General features: G+C 43.6%; 1 protein-coding gene across 1 annotated transcript in view; it reads right to left on the bottom strand.

Annotated features, from left to right (window-relative positions):
* Positions 1-21566, bottom strand: part of sntg2 (syntrophin, gamma 2) — a 325968-nt gene that overhangs the window by 173362 nt on the left and 131040 nt on the right. Inside the window, exon 10 of the mRNA XM_068028487.1 lies at positions 13616-13743. Coding sequence (XP_067884588.1) covers positions 13616-13743 — 128 coding nt within the window. The remainder of the gene's footprint in view (positions 1-13615; positions 13744-21566) is intronic.

Raw genomic sequence — 21566 nt, 5'->3', positions numbered from 1 at the left:
TCGGTTCTTCTGGCTGAAGGTTGTTGCAAATGCTTCAGCCTTATCTTTTGCACTGATGTGCTGGGCTCCCCCATCATTGAGGAGGGGGATATTTGTGGAGCTACCTCCTCCAGTCAGTTGTTTAATTGTCCACTACCATTCACGACTGGATGAGGTAGGACTGCAGAGCTTAGATCTGATCCGTTGGTTATGGGATCGCTTAGCGCTGTCTATCGCATGTTGCTTACGCAGTTTGGTACGCAAGTAGTCCTGGCTTGTTGCTTCACCAGGTTGAAACCTCATTTTGAGGTATGCCTGGTGCTGCTCCTGGCATGCCCTCCTGCACTCTTCATTGAACCAAGGTTGGTCTCCTAGCTTGATGGTAATGGTAGAGTGGGGGATATGCTGAGCCATGAGGTTACAGATTGTGGTTGAATACAATTCTGCTGCTGGTGATGGCCCACAGCGTCTCATGGATGGCCAGTCTTGCACTGCACACCCACTTATTACATTTCTAACCTTTGTCAGTTTTGATAATGGGTCACTGACCTGAAACATTAACTCTGCTTCTCTCTCCACAGATGCTGCCAGACCTGCTGAGTATTTCCAGCATTTCTTGTGTTTATTTGCGTTGCTAGATCTGTTCGAAATCTATCCCATTTAGCACAGTGGTAGTGCCACACAACACGATGGAGGGCATCCTCAATGTGCGGTGGTTACTCCTACCAATACTGTCATGGACAGATGCAACTGCGGCAGGCAGATTGGTGAGGACGAGGTCAAGTATGTTTCCCCCTCTTGTTGGTTCCCTCACCACCTGCCCCTGACCCAGTCTAGCAGCTATGTCCTTTAGGACTCGGCCAGTCGTGGTGCTACTGAGCCACTCTTGGTAATTCACATTGAAGTCCCCCACCCAGAGTACATTTTGGGCCCTTGCAATTCTCAGTGCTTCCTCCAAGTGGTGTTAACATGGAGGAGTACTAACTCATCAGCTGAGGGAGGGCAGTAGGCGATAATCGGCAGGAAGTTTCCTTGCTCCTGTTTGACCTGATGCCATGAGATTTCATGGGATCCAGAGTCAATGTTGAGGACTCCCTGCTTACTATATACCACTGTGCCACCACCTCTGATGGGTCTGTCCTGCTGGTGGGACAGTTCATACCCGGGGATTGTGATGGCAGTGTCTGGGACATTTTCTGTAAGGTATGATTCAGTGAGTATGACTATGTCAGGCTGTTGCTTGACTAGTCTGTGGGACAGCTCTCCCAACTTTGGCACAAGGCCCCAGATGTTAGTAAGGAAGACTTTGCAGGGTCGACAGGGCTGGGTTTGCCATTGTTAATTTTCAGTGCCTAGGTCGATGCCAGGTGGTCTGTCCGGTTTCATTCTTTATTGACTTCGTAGCAGTTAGATACAACTGAGTGGCTTGCTAGGCCATTTCAGAGGGCATTTAAGAGTCAACCACATTGCTGTAGGTCTGGAATCACCTGGAGGCCAGACCAGTAAGGACAGCAGATTTCCTTCCCTAAAGGGCATTAGTGAAGCAGATGGGTTTTTACAACAATTGAGAATGGTTCCATGGCCATCATTAGACTAGGAGTTAATTCCAGATTTATTAATTTAATTCAAATTCCACCTTCTGCTATGGTGGGATTTGAGCCCATGTTCCCAGAGCAATACCGTGGGTCTCTGGGTTTCTACTCCAGTGACAATACCACTACGGCACTGCCTCCCCAACTTCTTCCATAGCTCTTGAAACTCTGACTGCAGGACCTCATCCCTAAGTCTTTCCTAGGTCACTGGTTCCCACATGGAACACGATTTATGCCTGCTCCCCTTCCCCCTCAAAATGTTCTGCACCTGCTCAGTGATATCCTTTATCTAGGAACGCAACCGACCATCCTGGACTCTGATCGGCAATTGCAGAAATGCCTATCTATCTGCTGACTATCAAATCCTTGATGACCACTGTTCTTCTACACTCTGATGTGCCCTGCTGTGGAGTCATTTACCCCAGAGTGCTGTAGATGTGCTCTAGACTGCACTCCTCCAAGATATCATTACCGTCATTAAAATTCGGCTCTGATAAATAGGTTTGAGGGTGCTACACTGCCAGGACCGTATTATCCTCTGAGCAGAAAAGAAAATGAGTATTAAAGTTGCAAGAATAATTAGGGCAAATTAATTATTTAATATTGTGCAATAATAATTGAGCTGTTTTAACACCTCTACCTACATGTTCTCTTTCATTTTTTAAAAATGAACTATTTTGAACAGTACAATTTCAATAGCAAGAGTATCAAAAAAATTTAAACCATTTCAGCAGCATCACTATTGGAAAGTTTATTAATCCAGCTGTGGAGGGCAGAATATTTGTGCTTAATGCAAGCGGAGAATATTCCAAACCACATCAGGAGGCACTGCCTTCCCAGGCACACATCACCACCTAGCACAAGGCATCAGAGTTGAGTTTTCATAGCTGTCTGATGATGAACAATTAACTCTTTCTATAATCCCTATAAACACGCTCCCTGAACAAAGTATTTCTTTACTAGTTTTAGTACAACGCAAAGGTCTTCCTTATCAGAAAACTATACCATATATGACATCCAAAGAAAGTTTTGTTGGCAATTATTTGACAGTCTATTATAATGGATAGACCCACATTCCTCTTCTAGTTCTTTCATCTGAGATCTAGATAAAAGTAATTGTCATATAGACACTTTTCACAATGCTGTGAAAAAATTTACCTCTGTTAATAACATTTTTTATGACCTGCTTTAAATATATTCTCTATTTACAACCCACATAAACTTAGAATTTTATTCAATCCAGTTAGTATAGGTTGATGAGGGTGAGCAAGAAACACAACATTCATTACAAACTGCAGCTTCACAATCATCTTGTAACTATTTGCATCGCTGACCAGTAATGATCAACTTGTGACATATCCTCACTAGATTAGCAGGGGGTCCTGAAACTCAACAAGAATTTCATGGTCTTTCACCATTTCTCAGCAAGAGAACCAATGGCAAAGATCTAGCATAAGTGCAAAAATAATATTCACAGTTTTTTGGTTTTAATGTCATAATACAATTAAAGTAAAACCACAATCGACATATAGATTGTGAAAGGAATGGGTCTAATGGGCCAGACAGACTTTTCTCATTCTAGACTGCCTTGTTTTCTTACAGAATAGGTTTGATGTGCTGAGGTACCACACTTTCTTTTTCATTCTCCTTCAGAAATAGACTTACTGAATGACATTTTCTTCTCCGAGCTTTCTCATGTTCTGAGACAGATTCAGAATTGTATGATGGGAGCTGGATATGCATGATTTCCAATAGTAATAAAACTTGTTCAAGAGCATACTTATTCATGAATTGTTAGGACTTGCGATAGAAACAGGTTTGAACCAACTAAAGGCAAACCTAGGACTGATATTAAAAACTTCTTTATACAAAGAATGACCAACAGTTGGAATGGACTTCAGGGTAATAATGTGAAAGCCAAAAGGGCAACCAAGTATAAAGAACTGGTGGGATCTCAGTGGCTAACTGGAGATAAGGGAAGAAGGGAACATAACTCATGCTGAAAAAGATTGAGAGGATTGAATTTGATTGTTTGATCATTCCCCAACATCTATGGTGTTGGCAAAAACCTAGGAACCATTGAACAATTAACCAAATACTATGATAGGGGGACTTTAATAACTTTTTTAATGGATGAGCTAAGATGGAATGAATAGCCTTCCTCATCGTAGGTATTTTGTGATCTTGTGATTTTTGAGGAATGACTGATTAGTTATCAATCCACACTGGATCCTCCAGTTAGTCTCTATGCCCTTTAGATGACAGTTGCTGCTACTCTAGAGCATTTCTCAACTGCTAATGCCAGATTAACTAGTCCATAATTCTCTATCATTTTCTCCTACATTTTTACACACAGTACTTTGCAGCCCACAAACACAATTCCTGTTCTTATAGAACTCCTAAAAATAATAAGCAGAAGTTATTTCCTGATGCATTTTGTTGAGGATTTTCGGTTATATCCCAACTGGTCAAAGTTTTTGACTTTCATTTAGCATTCTGAGTTTTCTCATACACATTTGACTGACCTTTACATATGTTTTAGGTTCCAGAGCCAGTTTGACTGAGAGTACATCTGCCTCACTGTGAAGTGACAGGTAGGAAGATGTACAGATGGGAGATGTGCACTGTTCTACAGTGACAGATGGGAAACAATAGTGATGTGCCTTACTGCACAGTGACAGGTGCAAAGCTTCCGTTGATGGGTAGAAAGCTGCATGTACAGTACCTTGTAGCACCTTGCGAGAGTGCATATGAATTGCTACACAGTAAGGAGCAGGAAGCTCATAGTGAAGACTCAAACTAGCCATGTAGAAACAGAAATGATGCATTGAAGCTAGAAGATGCAATATTTACTTTGAAAGTTATTTCCATTTAGAATCACTGCCTCAAGCTATGAGCCTGATACTATATAAAGTAGTGAATGTGCCTTCAGATAGCAAGGTACAGTTAAAAACAAAATAAAACTTGGCAGAGTACCTTGGACACAAACATAATTTGGAAATATTACTTGTGATGCAGGCATTCAAATTTATGTTTATCCTATGAACTATTTCCTTTCCAGACATGGTGGGCTGTGGCATACAGGCCGAGTGCAATCAGTTTTTCACACTTTACAGTCCATTACTGGCATGACTGGAGCCAGTAATTGAGGTGTCTAGTGAAGGAAAATAGGTTCACAGTTTGAATACCTGTATCTGACTAAAATGCTCTGCCTGAAATCTGATTTATTATTTAATATATTCATTGTTCAATAAATGATAAGTATCAAAATCTGACATGGGGCTGCCTATTAATAATCAATTCACATATTTCTGCAGGAATATAATTTCGTGCATCATGTGTGGAATTTTTGTAAAAAGCAACTGATTTATAATTTCACATTGCACAATGCATGGAGGAAAGATTCCTTCACTATTGTTACTTTGGTTTCAGACATACAAAAATTCCAAAATATTAGCCAAATTAGTTCTGAGGCTGGGCACTTTATGAACTGCAGTTGCAATTATCATGAGAAAATCAATGAAAAGAAACTCTGCAAATTCTAGTAGAATTACTAAACATAATGGCCGGAATTTTCTGGGCCCTTTGGGGACAGGCTGAGAGGTGGAAAGGCTGGCAAAATGGTGGGCAAGGTGTCAGGAGGATGCCCGACGTCTTCCCGCCACCATGCCATTTTGCCATCGGCAGGGAAATTGTCAGATCGGCCACCAGCCAGAAGTTCCAACTGAGCCACTTAAATGGCCAAATAAGGGCCAATTCCTGCCTCAGCAGGTATTTTTCCCATGTTGGGATAGCCCACTGCTACATGGGGAGACCGCCGGGTGAAAATTAGCAGCGTCCCAGCAGGCTCCAGCTGAGGGTAGTCCCTCCTTTATGGGCGCTCCATGGAGGAGGCCCCTGGGCAGCATTGCCTGCCTACCTGGCCCCGGTGTTCCTCAATCCTACTTACCTGTCTTGGGAGGTTAAACAGTTGGAGCAGTGACCATACATTAAATATGGTTTATTGGGCCAAAGGACTTTTTCTCATTCTACGCTTTCCTATGTTCCCACCAACCCCCAATGAAGAAACTGAAAGCATAAACAGAGTACTGATTCCAACTTTAACTGCTTGACCTGACAAGACAATATGGCACTTATGGGAGTGGCTGGAGGAAAAATAATGAGCTGAAAAAACACTGGATAATGTAATGAGTTCTTTTATGTTGTCTGATGCAACTATTATATAGTACAGAGCTAACTATTTACAGACCCTTACACTGGGTGTTACAGTTGCACAGTGACGCTGGCTTGTAGTCATGACTGCATCCTGGTATGTAGCTCAATAGCATACTAAGCTGTTAAAGGGACATCACTCTTAAAGGCAATCATACAACAGATAACAATGATGATTGTCTGTGCATTGCTGTTTATTTTCTGTAAATCTACAAGCTTTGTTTTGATATTTCCTCTCCTCCATTTCTACTTGCCTTTTTTTCATTCCTTAACTGTCCCTCTTTGTCTCTAGCTCTGGTTCTGTAACTCTCCCAGCTTAACTCCTTTCAAACTCCTTCTTTCAACCACTTTCTTAGACTATTTTTCACCTTATTAATGAAAATGGATGCATACTTAAAACAAGTATCCACCTCCAAGATTCGCCGGCCAATCAGACTGAGCGGTGGCCACTGCTGGAGGCCCAGAGTGGATGAAAGAGGGGCGGGCTCGTCAGGGCCAGTCAGGCAGGCCCTGGTGAGGTGTGGGCTGGGGGGTGGGGGAGGCGGCTTTCAGGGGTTTGTTGCGGTTGAGGGCAGGGGTTGTGCTGGTGCAGGGTGGCCTTTGTCCAAGCAGGAGGGCCTACCCCCACCAGACCACAGGAGGCTGCCTGGTTTTACTGGGTGGTGTCCCCAGGTGGCAGGGCTCCCACTGGTAAAATGCCAGTGATGGCAGCAAGAGGCCCTCAAGTGGCCACTGGGCAGGACTGCCGTCCTCAGCCTTCCCCACCCCTAACAAAATTAAATGGGGTCAGCAAAGTGCTGGGCACTGCACCCCCAGCTACTCTAACTATTTTATGGGGCACCCCCCTCCCACCTCTCTGCTCATCCCTAGAAATTTAGCCCATGTTCACAGCATTTCCATGATCTCTATTGATCCATTTCATTACCTCCATTCTTCTACACATCCCCCTTCTCACTCCAGTCTCTTTATCATCATTTTCAACCCCTGACAAATCCTGGTACACACCTTGATGTTAGATATATCAACATCATCTACAAATCTCTTGATTTTATATCCAGGTGGCTCTGAATAAATCAAAAATTGAAAGGAATTGATGAGCTGACAAAACTATCAATTACCGCTAAACGAATAACAACAAGCTATTCCAGACAAGCTTATTGTGATACCAATGCCTAGATTTTCCATTATTTGTGTAGTTTAGATCTGAATGCACACAAAAATGCAAAAAGTAGCACAGAGCCTGGTGAATGGGAATGATACAAAGTGCAGCAAAAGGTGGCAAAAAAGACAGTGAGAGCTACAAAAAGAGAGTATGAAAAGAAATTTGCAAGGCATATCAAAATCAACACAAAAACTTTTGTGATTACATTAAGAAAAAGAAGCCCAAATTGGGCCCCTCGAAAGCTGATAATGGTGATGTTGTCAATGATAATAAGGAAATGTTGGCTATTTGTGTCTTTGTGTCTGTATTTACGGTGGAGGAAGAGGTCAGCATGCCAGACATCCCAAGGAAACTATTATTGAATCAAGAAAGGAGCCGGATTTTATTCCGGTGACGGTGGTCCTGACGGCAGGCTGGAAGGCAGGCTGACAACCCACCTCGGCCCTTTGTTGGATCCCAGTTGCTATTTAACAGTGGGCAGCCTGCCCACCGCCGGGGATGCCGTCCTTTTAAGGGGTGAATTGGAAGGCCGGCAGCTCTGGAGGACTGGCAGCACCGCCAGGAGCGGTGGCCACTGCCGGCATTGCAGGAGGCCCTGCTGTACCGAAGACAATGACTCTGGAACAGCTGAGTGAGGTATGGATCGCTGGGGCCAGTGAGGCAGGCCCCGCGACGGGGTGGGAGGGCCTTCCTTGGGGTGTGGCCATCGCTATCAGGGGGGCCCCCTGGGGGTCCTGGGTTACCCCCAAAGGAAGAACACCTCCTGACCCCACCAGAAGGCAGGAAGAGGCCCTTAGTTTAGTTTAGTTTAGAGATACAGCACTGAAACAGGCCCTTCGGCCCACCGAGTCTGTGCCGACCATCAACCACCCATTTTATACTAATCCTACACGAATCCCATATTCCTACCACATCCCCACCTGTCCCTATATTTCACTACCACCTACCTATACTCGGGGCAATTTATAATGGCCAATTAACCTATCAACCTGCAAGTCTTTGGCATGTGGGAGGAAACCGGAGCACCCGGAGAAAACCCACGCAGACACAGGGAGAACTTGCAAACTCCACACAGGCAGTACCCAGAATTGAACCCGGGTCGCTGGAGCTGTGAGGCTGCGGTGCTAACCACTGCGCCACTGTGCCACCCTTTAATCTTAAATAGCAACTGGGATCCAACAAAGGGCCGAGGTGGCCATTAATTGGCTACTTAAGGGCTTCAATCGGCCTAGAACGGAAAGGCCATTCTTGGTCTTCCCCGCCCCGGACAAAATGACAGGGTTCCTGGACAGCATCAGGAACGGCACTCCCTGCCATTTTGTTTGCCTCCCAGCTCCATGCCTGTCTCCAAGAGCAGCATAAAATCCTGCCCAGGGGCTCAACAAAACATAAGCAAGATAACAGTAATGGAGAAATTGATGGCACTGAACAGCAACATATACCCAGGGCTCAATGGTTCCATCCCAGGGTTTGAAAAGAAAAAGATGAGAACATTGCAGAAAGAGCAACCTTCCAAAGTTCTCTCAATTCAGGGACCATTCCTTTAGATTAGGCTCGTTAGCCTAACATCTGTTGTTATGAAATGATTAAAGTCTGCATTTAAGGATAAGGTAAATACACATTAAACATTTTCAGCTGATCAGAGAGAACGAGCATGGATTTGTAAATTGTAGGTCATGCCTGATGAATCTGATTGAATTTTTGAAGAGGTGACTGAAGTAGTGGACAGGGAATGTCTGTGGATGTTATTTATTTGGATTTCCAGTAGGCATTTGATCAAGGCCTTCATAAGAGACTGTTAGCTAAATTTGACACTCATGAAAGTGAAGGCAAATTATGTACCTGGTTTGGAAACTGGCTGAGTGGAAGGAGACAGAGAGTAGGGGTAATGGAGAGATATGCTAAGTGGATCTGACTAGTGGCGTCCCGGAAGGATGTGTAGATTTTCCTACTTGACAATTAGTATGCTTCCTGTCCCTGATTCCAGGGTCCAATTAACATGTTGCGATTGAGTTCCTTGTTACAGTTTAGAGAAGCATTGTTGTTTTTAATAACAGGAATCACTAAAGTATAGTAAATTATAGAGAAATCTTCATCAAGTAGTAGTTCTGGTCACAGACCACCTGAGTTTTGAATAACCCTATAGTGAGCCCTTCAGTAAATACGGTGGAGAATGGAAGCACTCTTGCTTACTGATGGCTGGCAGGTCTCAAGACAAACAGATCAGGATGTCCAGCAGAAGATGCCGACAAATCTAAAAGCCGATTGCATCAGCAGACCTCATTGCAGTGCTATGAAAAGTGTAATGATTTCAACAGTTCCAATAAGATAGGAAATCCCATTATTCCATTATATTAATGCTGTATTTGAAACATGCATGGCATGTAGATTTATGTCACCCCCACACAGTCTAACAGCACATTGACTACATTCCATGACTCCCTATAATGCAACAGCTTACACTTCATAACAGCCATTTCCTCTGTATGCATTCCTTCTTTCACATCCTTAAAAGCCTTACCCCTTGACAATTCCATCTATATTACCAGCAAGATGCAACTTCATGTAATCATGCCTATTAATGACTTCCACACCAGCATATGGATATCCCTCTTTGTCATCCCAGCAATTTCATTGTTTCCTTTCTGCCACTGTCCTTGCAGGAAAACACAATGTTTAATGAAAGAGACAGAATCAGCACGGGGAGATATACACACCCTCTCCCGGCACCACCACCAACATCCGTCCCATTCTTCAGCCGAATGGCCTACTTCTGCTCTTAATTCGTATGTTGGTATGTTTGTATACTTGTTGTATATTGATGCCTTTTTAAACAGTAAATTTGTATAACACACAATAGATTATGATCATGTAAGAGGTTTTGGCTGGGCTGTATTGTAAGACACACCAGACAGAGCCTTTGCCTTATTATGAGGTGTATGCATCTATCAGATTCTTTAGTGAGCCTATGTGGACTCTGCAATGCCACCGGTAGATGCATAAATCTCGTTATACATGAGCTTAGCAGTTGTATGCAGCTGTTGTAGAGGTACCATGAGCCCAGAGTCCAGAACATTGCTTTGATCTCCTCGGAGCCAACCTTGCACTGTTCTTCCTTCATCAAATAATGCAAGCACAATGGACTGTCTTAAAATAAAAGCATCAAGACTGCGCTATGGGAAGTGGAAATTCACCTGCTTGACCTCATGCAAATAGTCACAGACATGTTGCATATTGATGGAATGGAGGTCCTTAAGTTTCATGAAGTGCAGGAGCACTGAGAGCAACACAAATGCCATCAATATCGTCCCGGACTTTGGGGAATCCCAGAATGTGATAAAATGCAATTTGACTACCCTTTAACAAAACTTCTTTGGTTGTGAAGCACTTTGGGTTGTCCTGAGGACGCAAAGGATGCTTTCTAAGTGCTTGTTCTTTCTAGCTGATTGTCCGTGGGGAAAGTGACAAAGTTGCTATTTCTAGCAAAACAATGCATCTGTCTCCTGCTTGAAACATCTGTGCACTACTAACTGATGAGAAGTTGCTAAGTCTCCTGTGGCAGCCTGGAATGAGCCTGAAGCATACAAATTGATGGCTACAGTGCCCTTACAAACCACAGGCAGTGCTGTGCTTGTCCTGGAATTTGCCTGCATGCCAAATTACACCATGTGTCACTATTCATAGCCTGCTGATGAATCTTAGTCTCCACTGTTCCTCAATCTGCCTTCACTGGAGCTAAAAGCATAAAGGCAGGTGGGCACAGTCCTCTTCTGGTGCAACATGTCATTCCATGCAACCCTCCATTCCTCCTTCCCTTCTTTCTCTTGCAAGTAACATAAATACTGAGGGCTCCCAACAGAGGCACCCACTGCCTCAAGCTGTAGCTGACAAACAGAACATGAGTAGTTCAAAACTATGCATTACAAATGAACTACAAGAGTAATTTGTAAAAAATAACTGAAGAATTCCTGAAATATTCAAATTGCAACTTTTTTTAACTTAATGTTCAATAGCCAGTCAGAAGTGGGGATGTTCACTGATGATTGCATAATGTTCAGCACCATTCGCGACTCCTCAAATACTGAAGCAGTCCATGTAGAAATGCGGCAAGACCAAGACACTATCCAGGCTTGGTCTGATAAGTGGCAAGTAACATTTGCATCACACAAGTGCCAGGCAATGACCATCTCAAACAAGAGTGAATCTAACAATTTCCCTTGACATTCAATGGCATTACCATCACTGAATCCCACACGATCAACATTCTGGGGGCTACCATTGACCAGAAACTGACCTGGAGTAGCCATATAAATACTGTGGCTACAAGAGCAGGTCAGAGGCTGGGAACCCTGAGGCGAGTAACTCACCTCCTGACTCCCCAAAGCCTGTCCACCATCTACAAGGCACAAGTCAGGAGTGTAATGGAATACTCTCCATCTGCCTGGATGGCTGCAGCTCCAACACCACTCAAGAGTCCCAACACCATCCAGGACAAAGCAGCCCGCTTGATTGGCACCCCATCCACAAACATTCACTCCTTCCACCATCAACGCACAGTGGCAGCAGTATGTACCATCTACAAGATGCACTGTAGCAATGCATCAGGTATCCTTAGATAGCACCTTCCAAACCCGCGACCTCTACTACCTAGAAGGACAAGGGTAACAGATCCATGGGAACACCACCACCTGCAAGTTCCCCTCCAAGCCACACACCATCCTGACTTGGAACTATATTGCCGTTCCTTCACTGTCGCTGGGTCAAAATCCTGGAACTCCCTCCCAAACAGCACTGTTGGTGCACCTACCCCACATAGACTGCAGCGGTTCAAGAAGGCAGATCATCACCACTTTATCAAGGACAGTTACAAGTTGGGCAATAAATGCTGTCCTAGCCAGCGATGCCCACATCCCAAGAGCGAATATCAAAAGAGAAGAGTTGCATAAGATGCCAAAGGTAGAAAACGCAGAGTTGGAGGAGGATCATAGAACTGGAGGAAGTTACAGAGATAGGGAAGGGTGAGGCCAAGGATGGATTTGAACACAAGGATGCTTGGGGTCCACGGGTGAATGGATCTTGGTGCGACTTCGGATGTGGGCAGCAGATTTTTGAATGGGTGGGTGAAAGATGGGAGTGCAGCCAGGGGAGCATTAGAATTGTTGAGATTGGAGGTAATGAAAGCATGGATGAGGGTTTCAGCAGCAGATGGGTTGAGGCAGCGCAGTGACAGGCGATGTTACAGAGATGAAAGTATGTGATCATTGCGATGCAGCGGATATGGGCGGCACAGTGGCGCAGTGGTTAGCACCGCAGCCTCACAGCTCTAGCGACCCGGGTTCAATTCTGGGTACTGCCTGTGTGGAGTTTGCAAGTTCTCCCTGTGTCTGCGTGGGTTTCCTCCGGGTGCTCCGGTTTCCTCCCACATTCCAAAGACTTGCAGGTTGATAGGTAAATTGGCCATTATAAATTGCCCCTAGTATAGGTAGGTGGTAGGGAAATATAGGGACAGGTGGGGATGTGGTAGGAATATGGAATTAGTGTAGGATTAGTATAAATGGGTGGTTGATGGTCGGCACAGACTCTGTGGGCAGAAGGGCCTGTTTCAGTGCTGTATCTCTAAACTAAACTAAACTAAACATATGGGGTCAGAAGCTCAGCTTTGGGTCTAATAAGGTTGCAAACAATCTGTTTCAGCCTGAGGAAGTGGCCAGGAAAGGGATGGAATTGGTGGATAGGGAACAGATTTTGTCACAGTGAATGGGTGAAAACCTTGGCTGATCTAAGACTGGATGTTGAACAAGCAGTCTGACAAATCAGAGGCAGTGTGGGGGTTGAGGGAGGTGGTGGTGAGGTACAGCTGGGCGTTGTCAAAGTACATATCAAACCTGGCAACATTCCTGTGGATGATGTTTCCAAGGGGCGGCCTGTAGATGACAAATAGAGGGGGACCAAAGATAGATCCTTGGGGTCACTCATATGTCATACTTCAAGGTGTCTTAAGTATTAAAAAAAAGCAGTCATTTTATGCGTTGTTTTTCTGACTTGGACTCAGCTACCCACAAACACCTGCCAAACCGCACACTTTCCTGACAAACAGCATCTAACCTTTAATTGACCGAAAGATGTACCTTTTTCCAAGTCAACTTTGCAACCATAAAAGGACAGGACAAGTCAAACTCAGCTGCATCTCAAACGCAAAATGATAAATTGTATATTATACAGCAGAATGTTTCTGTCATTATAAAACAGTGTGTCACCTGACTTACTGTGAGCAACTAACAGGGGATTTGTTAATATTAAAAAGCTGAGAAGTAGTTGTTACTGGACCCAATCTCAAAATCCTACTAAAACTGAATTTATTTTTTCAAAAGGAGGAAGTATTAACTGCTTTTTTATTATATATCAGTGAATTTGAGGTTACTGTTGGCCATTGCAGGTAAGAAACTGTTGTATTTAACTTTGCTTCATGTGCCTTCAAATCTCTGCAAACATAAATACAATTAATCCAATGCAAACTGCGTCCTCTGGTAAATTTATACACTGATATAGAAAAATCATACTTTTTCATCCTTGTGAAGGACCCTGTCCCAGAACGTAACTAAACATCTGTTCACAAACAATATCAGAAATGATCCAATTTGTTCAATCTTTGTCTCTCTGGATTACAAACCTTAATTGATCTGCTCCAGCTCTGTACCTTGAGACTCGAGCCATCGACAAAGGGACTGATAAGGTATCTAGCCAACGCTTCTCATATTTTGATTCATTAGCTGAAGGTGAAGAAGGTGATGATGGTGCCTGCACAGAATAAATGAGAAGCGTTAGAAACACCTCTAATCTGAAAGCTACTACAGTGCATCTAGTATTGGCTTATGTCTGGAATAAATCACAGCACCTTACATTATTAATGTCCAATAAATAACCAAATATACTGATAAAATGAAAAAAGCATAACCAGCCCAGAGTGTTGTGACTGATGGCTATTAAAGCAACTAAAAATCAGAAATGTACACTAACTGGCCTCTAAGTGGGTCTGGTACTATATACTCATACTTTTTTTATTCGTTATTGAGATGTGAGCATCACTGGCAAAATCAGCATTTATTGCCCATCCCGAATTGCCCTTGAGAAGGGGGCAGTGAGCTGCCTTCTTGAACCGCTGCAGTCCATGTGGTGCAGGTACACCAACAGTGCTTTCTTCTCAGCAGCAGTTTGATACAACTGAATGGCTTGCTAGCTATTTCAGAGGGTAGTTAGAGTTAACCTCATTGCTATGGGTCTGAAGCGCATGAGCTAACATACGAACATACGAATTAGGAGCAGGAGTAGGCCACTCGGCGCCTCGAGCCTGCTCCGCCATTCAGAAAGTTCATGGCTGAACTAATTTCTCCACATTTCCATCTACCCCTGATAACCTTCCACCCCCTTGCTTATCAAGAATCTATCTGCCTTTGCCTTAAAAATATTCAAAGACTCGGCTTCCACCGCCTTTTGAGGAAGAGAATTCCAAAGACTCACGACCCTCTGAGAGAAAAAAATTCTCCTCAGTCTTAAATGGGCGACCCCTTATTTTTAAACAGTGACCCCTGGCTCTAGATTCTCCCACAAGAGGAAACATCCTTTCCACATCAACCCTTTCAAGATCCCTCAGGATCTTATATGTTTCAATCAAGTCATCCCTTACTCTTCTAAATTCCAGTGGATACAAGCCTGGCCTGTGCAATCTTTCCTCGTAAGACAGCCCACCCATTCCAGGTATTTGTCCAGTAAACCTTCTCTGCACTGCCACCAACGCATTTATATCCTTCCTTAAATAAAGAGACCAGTACTGTACACTGTACTCCAGATGTAGTCTCACCAATGCCCTATATAGCTTAAGCATAACCTCCATACTTTTGTATTCAATTCCCCTCGCGATAAACGATAACATTCTATTAGCTTTCCTAATTACGTGCTGTACCTGCATACTAACCTTTTGCGATTCAGGCACTAGGACACCCAGATCCCTCTATATCTCAGAGCTCTGTAATCTCTCACCATTTAGATAATAATGCTTCTTTTTTATTCTTCCTGCCAAAGTGGACAATTTCACACTTTCCCACATCATACTCCACTGGCCAGGTCTTTGCCCACTCACTTAACCTATCTATATCCCTTTGTAGCCCCCTTATGTCCTCTTCACAAGTTATTTTCTTACCTATCTTTGTGTCATCAGCAAATTTAGCAACCATATCTTCGATCCCTTCATCTAAGTCATTTATAGAAATTGTAAAAAGTTGAGGCCCCAGCACAGATCCCTGTGGCACACCACTCATTACATCTTGCCCACCAAAAAATGATCCATTTATGCCTACACTCTGTTTCCTGTTAGCTCGCCAATCTTCTATCCATGCCAATATGTTACCCCCTACACCATGAGCTTTTATTTTCTGCAATAACCTTTGATGTGGCACCTTATCAAATGCTTTCTGGAAATCTAAGTACAATACATCCACTGGTTCCCCTTTATCCACAACGCATGTAACTCCCTCAAAGAACTCCAATAAATTGGTTAGACATGAATTTCCTTTCACAAAACCATGTTGACTCTGCCTGATTACTTTGAATTTTTCTAAATGCCCTGCTATAACGTCTTTAATAATAGCTTCTAACTTTTCCCTAAGACAGGTGTTAAGCTAACTGGCCTGTAGTTTCCGGCTTTATGTCTACCTCCCTTTTTGAATAAAGGAGTTACAGTCGCTATTTTCCAATCTAACGGAACCTTCCCCACATCTAGGGAATTTTGTAAAATTAAAACTAACACATCAACTATCTTCACTAGCCACTTCTTTTAAAACCCTAGGATGAAGTCCATCAAGACCCGAGGACTTGTCAGCCTACAGCTCCAACAATTTGTTCAGTCCCACTTTCCTGGTGATTGTAATTTTCTTGAGTTCCTCCCTCCCTTGGGCAGGACACAGCATGGGTTCATGAAGGGCAGGTCATGCTTGACAAATCTTTTGGAATTCTATGATGACATTACGAGCAAGGTGGACAATGGGGACCAAGTGGATGTGGTGTACCTAGATTTCCAAAAGGCCTTCGACAAGGTGCCGCACAAGAGGCTGCTGCATAAGATAAGGATGCATGGCGTCAGGGGTAAAGTATTAGCATGGATAGAGGATTGGTTGACTAACAGGAAGCAGAGAGTGGGGATAAAGGAGTGCTATTCTGGTTGGCAATCAGTCACTAGTGGTGTGCCTCAGGGGTTGGTGTTCGGACCGCAATTATTTACAATTTATATAGATGATTTGAAGTTGGGGACCACGTGTAGGGTGTCAAAGTTTGAAGATGACACTAAGATGAGTGGCAGAGCAAAGTGTGCAGATGACTGTGAAACTTTGCAGAGGAACATAGATACATTGAGTGAGTGGGCAAAGGTCTGGCAGATGGAATACAATGTTAATAAATGTGAAGTCATTCATTTTGGTAGGAGTAACAGGAAAAAGGATTATTACTTGAATGGTAAAAAGTTGCAGCATGCTGCTATGCAGAGGGACCTAGGTGTCCTTGTGCATGAATCGCAGAAGGTTGGTCTGCAGGTACAGCAAGTAATTAGGAAGGCAAATGGAATTTTGTCCTTCATTGCTAAAGGGATTGAGTTTAAAAGCAGAGAGGTTATGTTGCAGCTGTATAAGGTACTGGTGAGGCTGCACCTGGAGTACTGTGTGCAGTTTTGGTCTCCTTACTTGAGAAAGGATATACTTGCACTGGAGAGGGTGCAGAGGAGGTTCACTAGGTTGATTCCGGAGTTGAGGGGGTTGGCTTATGAGGAGAGACTGAGTAGATTGGGATTATATTCATTGGAGTTCAGAAGAATGAAGGGGGATCTTATAGAAACATATAAAATCATTAAGGGAATAGATAAGAGACAAGTAGAGAGGATGTTTCCACTGGCAGGTGAAGCTAGGACAAGAGGGCATAGCCTAAAGATTAGAGGGAGCAGATTTAGGACTGAATTAAGAAGGAACTTCTTCACCCAGAGGGTTGTTAATCTATGGAATTCCTTGCCCAGTGAAGTAGTTGACGCTTCTTCAGTAAACGTCTTTAAAGCTAAGGTAGATATCTTTTTGAACAATAAAGGAATTAAGGGATACGGTGGGAGCGCGGGTAAGTGGATCTGAGTCCACGAAAAGATCAGCCATGATCTTATTGAATGGCGGAGCAGGCTCGAGGGGCTGGACGGCCTACTCCTGCTCCTAGTTCTTATGATCTTATGATCTTCCATTCCTTGATTTACAGCTAATACTGGGATGTTACTATTATCCTCAATAGTGAAGACCGATGCAAAATACCTGTTCAGTTCATCTGCCATCTCCTTATTATCCATTATTAATTCCCCAGACTCACTTTCTATAGGACCAACACTCACTTTAACTCTTTTTTTAAAGAAACTCTTACTATCTGTCTTTATATTTCTAGCTAGTTTTCTCTCATTCGCTAATATTATTAAAACATATTAAATGTTTTATCCTTTCTCTGTTGAATTTTCATGCTGTCAAAATGTAGACAGACTTTAAGAGAAGATCCCTGGAACAAGAGCAGTTTAACCACTTTGGGTTCAATTGTAAGTTAAGTTCTCACCACCATTCCCCCGCCCTCATGAAGAATTGAATAACATAACAACTCTGCAATATAGCAAAAGAAACAATGTCTTTTGTGAACTTCATCATCATGGCTCCCACTGCCCTCCTCCAGGTGCTCCTCTATCTGAAGTTGCTGGCATTTTCTGGTGGTGGCTGGGTTACGTTACCACACTCAGTATAACTCGGTGTTGACCGAGTTGTACCATCTACTGTCATTACAGGAGCAGATTTTAGCACCTGACATGATTAGAACATAGAACATAGAACAGTTCAGCACAGTACAAGCCCTTCGGCCCACGATGTTGTGCCGAACCTTTAACCCACACTGAGTTCAAACTACCTACGTACCCTTCATACTACTATCATCCATGTACCTATCCAAGAGTCGCTTAAAGGTCCCTAATGTATCTGCTTCTACTACCACCGCTGGCAGTGCATTCCACGCACCCACCACTCACTGTGTAAAGAACCTACCTCTGACATCTCCCCGAAACCTTCCTCCAATCACCTTAAAATTATGCCCCCTGGTGATAGCCCTTTCCACCCTGGGAAAATGTCTCTGGCTATCCACTCTATCTGTGCCTCTCATCATCTTGTACCCCTCTATCAAGTCACCTCTCATCCTTCTTCTCTCCAATGAGAAAAGCCCTGGCTCCCTCAACCTTTCTTCGTAAGACATGCCCTCCAGTCCAGGCAGCATCCTGGTAAATCTCCTCTGCACCCTCTCTATAGCTTCCACATCCTTCCTATAATGAGGCGACCAGAACTGAACACAATATTCCAAGTGTGGTCTAAGCAGGGCTTTATAGAGCTGCAGCATAATCTCACAGCTCTTAAACTCAATCCCCCTGTTAATGAAAGCCAACACACCATACGCTTTCTTAACAACCCTCTCAACTTGGGTGGCAACTTTGAGCGATCTATGAACATGGACCCCAAGATCCCTCTGTTCCTCCACACTACCAAGAATCCTATCTTTAAGCCTGTATTCTGCATTCAAATACGACCTTCCAAAATGAATCACTTCACACTTTTCCAGGTTGAACTCCATCTGCCACTTCTCAGCCCAGCTCTGCATCCTGTCAATGTCCCGTTGCAACCTACAACAGCCTTCCACGCTATCCACAACTCCAGCAACCTTCGTGTCATTGGCAAACTTGCTAACCCAGCCTTCCACTTCCTCATCCAAGTCATTTATAAAAATCACAAAAAGCAGAGGTCCCAGAACAGATCCCTGCGGAACACCACTGGTCACCGAGCTCCAGGCCGAATACTTTCCATCTACTACCACCCTCTGTCTTCTATGGGCCAGCCAATTCTGTATCCAGACAGCCAAATTTCCCTGTATCCCATGCCTCCTTACTTTCTGAATGAGCCTACCATGGGGAACCTTATCAAACGCCTTGCTAAAATCCATATACACCACATCCACTGCTCTTCCTTCATCAACGTGTTTTGTCACATCTTCAAAGAATTCAATAAGGCTTGTGAGGCATGACCTGCCCCTCACAAAGCCATGCTGACTGTCTCTAATCAAACTATGCTTTTCCAAATAATCATAAATCCTGTCTCTCAGAATCTTCTCCAATAATTTGCCCACTACCGACGTAAGACTGACTGGTCTGTAATTCCCAGGGTTATCGCTATTCCCTTTCTTGAACAAGGGAATAACATTTGCCACCCTCCAATCATCTGGTACTATTCCAGTGGACAGTGAGGACGCAAAGATCATCGCCAAAGGCGCGGCAATCTCTTCCCTCGCTTCCCGTAATAACCTTGGGTATATCCCGTCTGGCCCCGGGGACAAGTCTGTCCTCATGTCTTTCAAAATTTCCAGCACATCCTCCCTCTTAACATCAACCTGTTCGAGCATATCAGCCTGTTTCACTCTGTCCTCACAAACGTCCAGGTCCCTCTCACTAGTGAATACTGAAGCAAAGTATTCATTTATAGGACCTCCCCTACCTCCTCCGACTCCAGGCACAAGTTCCCTCCACTATCCCTGATCGGCCCTACCCTCACTCTGCCCATCCTCTTGTTCCTCACATAAGTGTAGAATGCCTTGGGATTTTCCTTAATCCTACCCGCCAAGAGTTTTTCATGTCCCCTTCTAGCTCTCCTAAGTCCATTCTTCAGTTCCTTCCTGGCTACCTTGTAACCCTCTAGAGCCCTGTCTGATCCTTGCTTCCTCAACCTTCAGTAAACTTCCTTCTTCCTCTTGACTAGCTGTTCCACATCTCTTGTCATCCAAGGTTCCTCCACCCTACCATCCCTTCCTTGCCTCATCTGAACAAACCTATCCAGCAGTCGCAACAAGTGCTCCCTGAACAACCTCCACTTTACTTTAGTGAACTTAGATTCCTGTTGAAATGTGTGTGTGTTATGTCACACATTAACAGATTTTGATAAGAAGTCAAGAAGGAATTATTGGAAACCACATAATTCAGAGCAGAACAGTGCATATGTCAGTCGATTGTACAGTTGCATGAAACACCAATCATTTACATAGATCAACAGGAGAAATACATATGCACCATAATCAGTAATGTCTTTACTGGGCTTGGAAACACTTTAAAAGCTCAATCTTTGATTTCAAGGCGGCTGCAATGTTTGTATCCTTGTTCTGTAGAAATCTATGGGCAGTATTTAATACAGGCGACAAGGGTCTCGGTCACCAGCTGAAAAGCCAGCGAGAGCTCTGTGTTGTCATTTTTTGGGGAGACTCGCCTCATCACGTGCCAAGCAGGCATTTAACTGGGCAACAGTGGGCCTTTCCTGGGATTAAGGAGCCGGGCGACAGACATCCCACCCACTGAGATCTGCAGCCAATCAGAGACTGGCTGCTGTTTTATTCAGCAGTGCCATTGTGGAGGCAGTGGCTGCTGCTGGTAAAGCACTCACTCAAGGCCCAGATTGTCGAGGGACCCAGGCCACAGGTAATTCATGGTGGGAGGTTTCGCAGGGTGGGTGTCGTAGGGGAGGAGGATGTAGGGTCTCGAGTGGCGGTGGGGGTGGGAGGGGAAGGCCATCCTTGGGCCATCCCGCTACGGATTTAATGGGGGCGGAGGCAGGAAAATTGTAGGGTCCTCACTCACCACCATCCTGCCCAATTAAATGCTCTCCCTGCCTTCAAATTCGCCATGGGGGAGAGCATAAAATCCAGCCCTACATTATTGTGTAACACCTTTCCATGCTTATGATACATAAATAATAATGATCAATTTAATTAATATGTGAAACATAATTGCGTATGTGTATTAAATAATGGAAAAAAAGAGCAAACTTTACAAATTAAAATCTTTGAGATGATTGTATTCAAGGTTGTTGACGACTCTCATCAATCACTCTCTACAAGAACTGCGGATAAGAATGCACATCTTAGTCCTGGAACAGAACTCTGTGAGCTGATTAAAATATGCAGCACAGCTGGCTGCTTTAATGTCATTGAGGTCTTATAATTGCAGCATAAAACAAGATGGAATTTTTATTATTAGTAGCTGCGAATGGATTTGACCCTGTAATCCATTTTAAATTTAACTTTTCATCTCTCAACATAACAGCAGGTGTTTTTTTAAATCTCGAACAGCTCTTTAGCTTTGTTGTGTCTGAGAGATGCTATTGCCAGCTACAACCTTCAATCTCAAAATGCCTTTTTTCAGAAACGGGGTCTGCTGCCTTAGTTAACCCTTGAAAATTCTGCATATTAATATTTTGACTTAACTAACAGCTGTAGGAGAGAATTTTCCTTGTTAAAATTCAAGAAAAACTATTTTAGCAAACTGTTATTGGTATATAATTGCAATTTAAAGAAAGTGTATTTCATAAACTTTATAGACACAGGCACGGACTTTTATAGCACATTCTTCTGTTGTCACATAGCAGTTATTATGCAATGAAGATTAGTTAACCTAATGAATGACACCATCTGCCGTACATACATTTTTCTGGCATTAAGTTGAAGTATCAGAGCATATTGCAGTAGCAATTCAAATCTTA

Source organism: Heterodontus francisci, chromosome 3, assembly GCF_036365525.1.
Source record: "Heterodontus francisci isolate sHetFra1 chromosome 3, sHetFra1.hap1, whole genome shotgun sequence".
NCBI classification, from domain to species: domain Eukaryota; kingdom Metazoa; phylum Chordata; class Chondrichthyes; order Heterodontiformes; family Heterodontidae; genus Heterodontus; species Heterodontus francisci.
Note: the sequence above shows the minus strand (reverse complement) of the source record. Positions and strands in the feature narration are given on the sequence as shown.